This window comes from Sinocyclocheilus anshuiensis, unplaced genomic scaffold, assembly GCF_001515605.1.
Source record: "Sinocyclocheilus anshuiensis isolate Anshui unplaced genomic scaffold, SAMN03320099.WGS_v1.1 scaffold918, whole genome shotgun sequence".
NCBI classification, from domain to species: domain Eukaryota; kingdom Metazoa; phylum Chordata; class Actinopteri; order Cypriniformes; family Cyprinidae; genus Sinocyclocheilus; species Sinocyclocheilus anshuiensis.
In genome coordinates, this window is record NW_015540946.1 from 289708 (window position 1) to 299304 (window position 9597).

The 9597-nt window shown below is 38.2% G+C and overlaps 1 protein-coding gene across 1 annotated transcript; it reads left to right on the forward strand.

The window, feature by feature from the left end:
- Positions 1-2394: 2394 nt before the first annotated feature.
- Positions 2395-5362, forward strand: LOC107689772 (zinc finger protein Pegasus-like). Its single transcript, XM_016487916.1, has 4 exons — positions 2395-2741; positions 3073-3255; positions 3816-3989; positions 4085-5362. Exons 2-4 carry the CDS (start codon positions 3123-3125, stop codon positions 5029-5031), a joined length of 1254 nt encoding a protein of 417 aa, XP_016343402.1. The 5' UTR covers positions 2395-2741; positions 3073-3122; the 3' UTR covers positions 5032-5362.
- The last annotated feature ends 4235 nt before the right edge of the window (positions 5363-9597 follow it).

Below are 9597 nucleotides of genomic sequence, written 5' to 3' on the forward strand. Positions count from 1 at the left end.
TAGTCATATTGCAACCTTTGGATAGACAGACAGACAGAGAGAGAGAGATAGATAGATAGATAGATAGATCGATAGATAGATAGATAGATAGATAGAGCAATAAAATTGGAAGTAAATATATAAATTATAGAAAAGAGAAAGAAAGAAAGAAAGAAATTATGAATGAATGAATGAATGAATGAATGATCATATTGGCATTTGTAGTCATATAATAACTTTTCTTGATACTTAAAAAACGTACAGTCTTGTTTATCTGTTATTTATGCAACTATTTTTCGCATGTACTGTTGCACCCCAGCTTTGAAAACAATAACGCTTCATGAAAAGAAGCCTACTTGAAACCCCAATTAATCTTTTTCAACTGACAAATTACTGTCACTCTGCTTGAATTATTCAAGGGGAAGTGGCTTCACGGGAAACCTGAGCATAATTAAATTGCTATAAAATAACATTAGTGTGGACAGGCCATTAGGAAGTGTTGTAATTGACTGCTTCAGGGGTCGTAGTTCAACCCCACAAGGTCGGGCTGTCATGCCTGCCTTTGGATCAGTTTACACCTCTTTTCACTGGAAATCCCACAAACTGTAAATACTGCACCTGATAGTAACTGTTTGACTTCATTTAGAATTCCCATTCAATAATGCTAATGTAATAGCGCACTTTGAATCAATGGGATGCATCCTCACAAAGAGTTCTTTGCTCATTCATATGCAACAAACTAAATACTGACACGGAACACTCTTATTCTGTTTTGTGCATAATGCAACGCAAAAGAGTGAAAGTAAATTTTGATATTAAAAATTCTTAAGGTAGGCCATACAGGCCTATCTTATTTCGCTACATGTTCATCACAACTAGTCATCCTGCGCCATCTAGTGTTCTAACTGTGAAATGAAGCTGGTTCAGCCCAGGACTAGACACTCGAAGCAATTATATATGTTTGGTAAGAAGAATTGTCTGTTTGAGATCACAACACAAATGCAGTGTCATTTATGAGTCAGTAATCTTAAATTTCAAGAGAACTCTGAAATGAAATTTTAGGGCTGGTGTGGAATAATACATAAACATAAACAATATGTCAGATACTGTAATGGTAAAATCTGATCTTTCTTGATAACAATTAATTTTATTGTAGGGGTAAATGTCTAACTCTGCAATAAGGCTATGAATCGACTGTTTGTTAACATTTTAACCCACGATAGCCTGGTATGTTGCTCTCTGGTTATCTGAACCATGAACACAGGCAATGAATTGCTGAGTGTTATACTAGAACCCTCTCATTACAACTCTGAAGAGTGTCATAAGGATCCAAAGCTCTCGCTCTAACTGGTCATTTGTCACACCCTCTTCAATGGTTTTCCTACAACCCTGACACAAATGGGGCAATGCGATCTTCAGCTAACTTCCCCTCTAGTTAAATATTAAACGCTATGAAACATAAATGAGCCAATCCTGCTATTTAAAGTAATGCAACTGGCTCAAGTACTCATCAAATTGCTCATGACATTTGAATATGGAAATTATCCATGTATTTAGCTAATCTGGTAAAAGGCGATGAATTATCAATGCAGAATACTAAAAGATTTAAATAATAATAATAATAATAATGGGATCATTGCTGTTATGCAGTACCGAATGTCAATGAATATGACTAAGTTGTAATTTAAGAAACAATTTAAAATGATACGCAAGTCTTTCAGAAATATGCTTTTAATTTTAACTCAATTATTTATGCAATGACAAGAAAATCAACAGGATGGAATTACAGAGCTAGTTAGTCATCGCTGAGTGGGGACTAAGAGTGAGAGATTTGAAAATGTGAAAATTTCAAAAGATGATTTAATATGTTTAATCATCGTTTGAAATGTTTATTTCACGATGATTTCTGTAATTTTATCAAACTTTACAGAATTGTGACACAAACAAATTAAAACCACAAAACATCAAGTTAAACTCTATTGTAAATACTTAGGCCTACATATATTTGTGTTGTTGTTTTCTGAAGGATTACATCATTAGGAACATGGCTTTTGTTATTTCAAATAAAGAAATATTACAAAAGACTAACAGGATGGAATGAAATCTTTAGAGCATCGGAGAAGCTTTTAAAATGAGTGCCAATTAAAACAATATTCCAAAGAAAACATTATTTGATTTGACAACTTTAACAATTGTAGCCTACATATAAGACACGGCAAAAAGACAACATCTCAAATCCCAAATCAAAATATGGAAATTATGTATAGTTCACTCCTATATTCGCTTATATTAGGATACTGTGTTAAGATACATGAATTTTAAAAGTCTGGGTTGCTCTGCAGATCCTGTACCCTCACAGCGACATACAGGAACTAAATGTTCAACTATCGCAACAAAGTCGGAATCATTTCAGCGGCGTACCGTCTGGTTGAACTTTCACCCCTGCGTTTTCTTTTGTTTTGATGTCGCAGAACATTATTTTCACCCACCGAACTTGGGTTTTTACTCTCCGCTTACCAATAACACAGTCCTAAATGACACACGGAGTATGTTTCAAATACGTCGATCCAACTGTCGGTCAAATGTAAAGCTCGTTTAAAATCTATATTTAACAGAACCAGTCGTGCTAACTCGCTGACGTTAGCTGCCCAGCATCAACATGGAGCTTTTTCCAGTCAGATTTCTCTAATATCTCGTTAAAGAACGGGTCGTCAGTCAGAACAACCGAGTGTGGTTTTGAATTCTCTGACGCCCTTGAAAAGGTAACTGTTGTTATCCGTTGTTTTAATGATAGCGCAATGTTTGGGGATGTTTAGCAACCTCGACGTTCACTCGCTATCTTAGCAACGCTTGTTACCTTGTCAACTGGATAACAGCCAGACTAATACAACTGATTAGTGTTACAACCGTCACAAGTTCTACGGTACCCTTTGGCCTGTGGATGCATGTTATTGTAGAAGAATCGACTGGATTCACACTTTAAGGATTGCTTGTAAAGTTTTATTTCGCTGCTGTTTGATGCTACAAGCATTTATTATGTAAGTTGTCTTTCATTTGCTTTTATATGATATTCTGTTTGGATCTTATTTACAGCCTGTTTGATCACGTTTAAGACAGCAGAGGACGACGGTGTAGATCTTTCAATGGGCGAGGAGAAGCCAGAACCACTGGATTTTGTGAAGGACTTTCAGGAGTACCTGAGTCAGCAGACCCAACATGTCAACATGATATCTGGCTCTGTCATCGGAGTGAAAGACAGTGATGATCTCCAAGGAGGTATTGCTTAGAGAACCTTCCTGCATGTTGTTTTAGACTTGTCTAAAAATGTACAAAATGTGTCTGGATGCATTTCTGCTTTTTATGATTTAGTAGTAAAGCAAGTTTTTATAAATGTATGCAGTCTTTATAAATATCTCCATATCAAATTTTTTCCTATTTGCTCAAAATCAAATCGAAAATCAAATGAAAACTATGCCAGAATGGGTAACAGGTTTTTTTATTTCTAAATTCTAAAAAGCTGATAGTCAGTAGGTGCTGGGTAGTTTGAGACCAAATCTATAAGTTAAATAATATATTTAATATATGTTAAATAATTTTTATTGGATAATAACTTCTTATTATTTATTACATAATAGTTTAACATATATTAGTTTTCACAACATGGGATTTATACCTCTAACTGTTAAAAAAAAGTGTACCATATTAATGAAAAGTGCCTGCTGATTTAAGTGTGCTGAATGCAAAACTAGTAGAACAGTGCCATATCTTGAGGTGTACCATATCTTAATATTAGTTATTTTCTGTTTGTTTATTTATTTATTTATTTTACCTTACAGAACTTGGTCAGAATGGCCTGGAGCACCCAGCAGTGGACATATCCTTAGAAGATAGTTCAGGGATGGTGGTGGATGGCTTTGAGAGAACATATGATGGTAAACTCAAGTGCCGCTATTGCAACTACGCCACCAGAGGCACTGCACGGCTGATTGAACACATTCGCATCCACACAGGTAAGACTGAAAACTGATCTTAAATCGTATTTATACTCTTTGTGCTTTTCTTCAGCTTACCAAGATCATAAGTTGTTCTCCATCTCCTCCTCCAGGTGAAAAACCCCATAGATGTCACCTGTGTCCTTTTGCCTCAGCGTACGAACGCCACCTGGAGGCACACATGCGTTCTCACACAGGTGAGAAGCCTTACAAGTGTGAGCTCTGCTCCTTCCGCTGCAGCGATCGCAGTAACCTTTCTCATCACCGGCGGCGAAGACACAAACTCCTCCCCATGAAGGGCGCACGCTCCGCTCTCTCTCACCGAAAGATGCTCAGTGTTTTGCAGAAGAGAGGAAACTCACTTGGTTATGGCCGCCGGCTGCTCATCAACCTCAGCCCACCATCCATGGTGTTGCAAAAGCCCAGCTCAGAGCAGCACCACTTGGGTGACTTCTCTCATGATCTCCCTCCTCACGCCCACCTCCATCAGGAGGCCTATAATGGTCTAGGAAAGGATGCACAAAGTGGAGTAATTGGAAGTGGCTCCAGAGAGGAGCAAGACATGGCATTGGACAACCCGCTGAACCAGCTTTCGACTTTGGCCGGTCAGCTTGCCAGCATTCCACCGGAAGCCCAAGGTGCACCAGTGTCTCCCGGAGCAGAATCTCTACCAGACGAAAAACCCACATTCCTCATCCAACAGCCTGTGACGGCGCCTGCTGCCGTTTCTGTCAGCGCGGCTCAAGCTTCTTCTCCCATCACCCCCGAGCCCAGACCGGCTGCGCACAGCGGCTATAGCCCAGAAGTTGGACCCTGCAGCGAGAGAACCAGCACTCCCAGTGGTACCAACAGCCAGCCAGGGACGCCCACCCCGGTACAGGACCCCCAGATGCTCCACCACTGCCTCCACTGTCACATATATTTCCCTGACAACATCCTCTACACCATCCACATGGGTTGCCATGGTTACGAGAACCCTTTCCAGTGTAACATATGCGGACACAGGTGCAGAAACAGCTATGATTTTGCCTGTCACTTTGCAAGAGGCCAGCACAAATAAGGACACATGGGTATTGATGTCCTCTTCTTTGCCCTGTTTTACATAATAATACAATTCTAGTATCTGGAACATTCCAAAGACAAAATCCCTGCTTTGTGATTATTGTATTTGAACTGTTATCAGTATGTTATGCTGAAGCAAAGACTATAGAATACCCAAGACGTGTCACTCGTATAGTTTTGAATGGGGAAAAAATGCAACGCTCAATATGGCCGCTTTATTGAAGGAAGGCCCACCTCCTGAGTAAAAGAGCTAATCGGTAAAGTCGTCGCATCCCTGCAGCTGCCGTTTGAAGTCCCAGTTGCTATAGAAACAGTCAGCATTCTGAGACATGCGCTTAGGACTGCGCATGCGCATTGGCTCATCTAGCCTGAAAAATAAGCTTTTTTTAACGCTATTTGAGCATAAGAAACAACATTTATGAGACGGTTGTTGTCAGATTTCATTGGTGATTTCAAATATGAAATTGAATCGTAAGCTTAGCGAACAGTTTTGGAGAATTTGAAGTTTCCCCATTCAAAGAGATAGGAGCTGCACTTGCATGCCCGAGAGGCGTTTTAAAGATGGCCGCCAAGTGAAATTACTTGCCCTAAAGGGACTTTGGCTGAAGTCAGTTATCCACATTCAGAGTGTACATTTTTTGTTCTTTGAAAAGGTTAGAAATGTTGATGCTATTGGTGTCCTCACATCAAAAACTCAGCATTCTGAGACGTGCGCTTAGGACTGCGCATGCGCATTGGCTCATCTAGCCTGAAAAATAAGCTTTTTTTTAACGCTATTTGAGCATAAGAAACAACATTTATGAGACGGTTGTTGTCAGATTTCATTGGTGATTTCAAATATGAAATTGAATCGTAAGCTTAGCGAACAGTTTTGGAGAATTTGAAGTTTCCCCATTCAAAGAGATAGGAGCTGCACTTGCATGCCCGAGAGGCGTTTTAAAGATGGCCGCCAAGTGAAATTACTTGCCCTAAAGGGACTTTGGCTGAAGTCAGTTATCCACATTCAGAGTGTACATTTTTTGTTCTTTGAAAAGGTTAGAAATGTTGATGCTATTGGTGTCCTCACATCAAAAACTATCATCCCAGATTATTCCAGTTCGAGATCTTGAGAATTTCATCAAATGTTCAGATTTTGCCTCAACTCTTTTGTATAAGTGCCAGAGTTCAGTAATCAGTGCCTACAGTTATTTTCTGAAAGTTGACACTTAAAATTTTGTATTATTTTTATTTTTCACATTTCAAATTCAGTGACGTGAGTGACAGTAAATGTAATGGCTATTCTTACACTTTGGATTTAAATGTAGTATAATGACATTGCCGCATTTTATTATTTATTTTTTTTCTAATTTAAAATGATCACAAATGATTGAGAGAGCTGCATTATTTAAACCTAACTTAAGTCAACAAGATTGTGATTGAAGATGAAAATTTATAGCACAGGTAAGTTGACTGTTTAGCAGTGAGAAATAGTGCCCTGTAGGATTTTTGTCCAAATTTACTGTAGTAGCCTGAGGTCTTCTCTTTACTTAGCACCATCGCACATGGCTGTATACACTGGTTTTGTAAAGCAGTGTTGATGATTGTTTTGGGCAGTGTGAGCACACTGTTCTCTCTCTTTCATTTTCTCTTCCTCATCGTTACCACCAGTGCCATGTTGTAGATGTTATTTGTAATATTTTTGGAAGCGTCTGTGGTGCTACTTTTGAAACATTTCATATGCCTGTCTGCATAATGAACTAAATTATCAGATAAGTATTGTATAACATGTTTTGGTGGATTTGATGTTGAATGTCAATAAACCTGACTCATGCGATGTGTACTGAAATGTTATGTTTGTCCTGTCAGTTAATTCTCAACCGAAAATGTTATCTATAGGTTATACCTATAAGGTATAAGGCAATCACTTTTATTATACAGAAAATAATAAATTTCATCAAATTGTTTTCTAATGCAAAATGTTTTGTGTTGATTTATAGTAACATATTAACACAACATTCTCTTGACAGGCAGAAGTTTGCACTTTATAAGCGACTTGCTTGGTTCAATTAAAGCAAAATAAAAATACATACTGTATTTCACTGTAATCAATGTGCTTCAACAAAGAAGTGCATTTGAAGAAGGATTGCTTTAATGAATTGATGAAAAATACATCATTAGGAAAGATAATGTGATCTGATTAATGATAAAGATCAGAAATAAAGAAGCTGATGATCAAATCAATCTGCTGCCTTCATCTTCTTATGCTGTCTGTGAAAGCATGTCACTGTCCTAGGCTCCTGCACAGCAGGGACAAAGAGAGTCATAGTTATATGTAGAATACTAATAATTCAAAGTTGAACAGCTAGATGTTTCACAGTAAATTATACCAATATGTACCAACCCATGCATTTAATAACATTTTATTTACGAGAGCACGGCTATGACCATAGATATGTATACATATCTATGGCTATGACCGCCTCGATGAACACATTGATGTATCACTGCGCAACACCCTTAGCAAAATAAACAATCCATTCTGTCAAAACAACTTATGTATTTTACCAAAATAAAAAAATAAATAAAATAAAAAATAAAGTAAAATAAAATTAATGTATTTAAAAGTATGCGTGATAATGTATTTATGTTTGCGTCATTCATTCATTTTGAGACCACGCCCTTCCCCCTCATGCAGGAGGGGGAACGTGTGCGTGTGTGGAAGCTGATAGTTTCCTAAGTGCACACTGATTATTATTTAAACGTTTTCTTTTTCAGGTATGGTACTGTATTTCAGTTATACTGTTTATTGGAGATTTTTACAGCCGAACTCGCGCTGTCAGGAACTATTTTTCTGGCGGAGGGATGCAATTTACTTAATGGGTGCGTCTTAATCAGCTCCCTAGCTCCCGAGGTCGTGAATCAGTCAGTGCATTCCAAACGGGATATATCGCCCTCCGAAGGGCACTTCGGAATGAAAATAATCATGGCCGCCATATTGAAGGGTCGTTCCAAACCGAAGTGCTCAAAACTGTCCACTTCAATGGGCCCTTCGGAATGAAGGATTTCGAAGGGTACAACTGATGGACACTTCAGGCCCCCATGATCCTTTGCACAGGGAAGTTGTTTGGCGTCACAGAGTTCGACTTCACCGATATATGTATGTATAGTATTTTCTATACTCTAATATTTATACGAGTTAGATTTGGTACATTATTATGGTCAAAACGACATTGTACTTCAACAAAAATACTTTATACCTTTATCAGTGCATTCAAATGTTTCAAATACACAGACACAATATACATTACAAATACATATTACATCACATACACAAATATAGATTATATTTAACATATAAGACGATTGGGGGTCAACCAGCATACAAAATGTGTCACGAAGGTGCCTCCTTGATCGTCTCGTTAAGGTGACGCAGAAGTACGTTCCAAAAAAAGAGTTTTTTTGACCCCTACACCCTTCATCCCTTCGAAGCTCTCACTCCGGAGGGTAAACCTTTTATCATGTACACGAATTCGGTCACTGGTAAGTTCCCTGGATCACTGCACATTGGGACAGTAATTACTCAATTTCCGGTGACATGACTATGTGCAACGTCAACGGACAACATACCTGTCGCCGATTACGATTACATTTCCCTCCAGTGGGCCTAGTTCTCAGAGTAAGATGACACATTGTCATCTTACTCACATATCATTATATTTATCGAGTTGGCTCGTGTGGTTTATGTTTCGCACTTCAGAAATGTTACGTAATTTCCGGTAAGGGAGCATAGTGAGCACCGATGTTCCCTGGTTTTTGCGGTGCATTGTGGGATTTTTAAGGGAGCGAACATTCCAGTGCACTGGTAGGATTTTGCGATTGAGACAGCCCTTATAAAATGGCTGACTCCCTGATCAGTGCCCTGACTACTGAACTAGGGAGCTGATTGAGATGCACCCTATGATTTTATTTTAAAATAATCTTTTATTTTTGGCTTTAGTATATGTATTGTGTTGGAATGCACCAACTGATTCACGACCTCGGGAGCTAGGGAGCTGATTAAGACGCACCCATTAAGTAAATTGCATCCCTCCGCCAGAAAAATAGAGCTTAAAATATTATCTTGTTGTGATGTTGGGTGCCAGAATCGACGTAATACAGCCTCAAATTAGAAATTTGATCGCATATCTTAAAATAAGTAATTCCACTTCACCAGCTAATACACTTCAACAGTGATGCCATAGAACTACCACAATAAATTGGAAGTTCAAAGACAAAATTCTAAAGATGGCTGCACTTGTTTCTCTGACACATAAGATCTGTAGGGCGTTGTTAAGGCTTTGTGATGCACAACATAAAGCATTATAACACAGCCTCTATTACCTTATTGCTTAATTAAAATATTATTTTTAATAAGAAGTTTTAAGATAAAGTTAAATTGATAGCTGACCCAAAAATTCTAAATTTATTTACTCATGTTGTTTACCAGAATCTTCAAAATCCGCCTTTTGTGCTCCACAGAGAAAGTAAAAGTATATAGGTTTGGAACAACATGTAGGTGAGTAAATCATTGCTTTAACTGTGGGAC

Bases quoted from the DNA above. Each gene is read 5' to 3' on its own strand.
- LOC107689772 (XM_016487916.1), top strand. From the start codon at position 3,123: ATGGGCGAGGAGAAGCCAGAACCACTGGATTTTGTGAAGGACTTTCAG. The intron at 3,256-3,815 runs GTATTGCTTAGA...TTTACCTTACAG, and splicing joins CAGTGATGATCTCCAAGGAG to AACTTGGTCAGAATGGCCTG. The intron at 3,990-4,084 runs GTAAGACTGAAA...CTCCTCCTCCAG, and splicing joins ACACATTCGCATCCACACAG to GTGAAAAACCCCATAGATGT.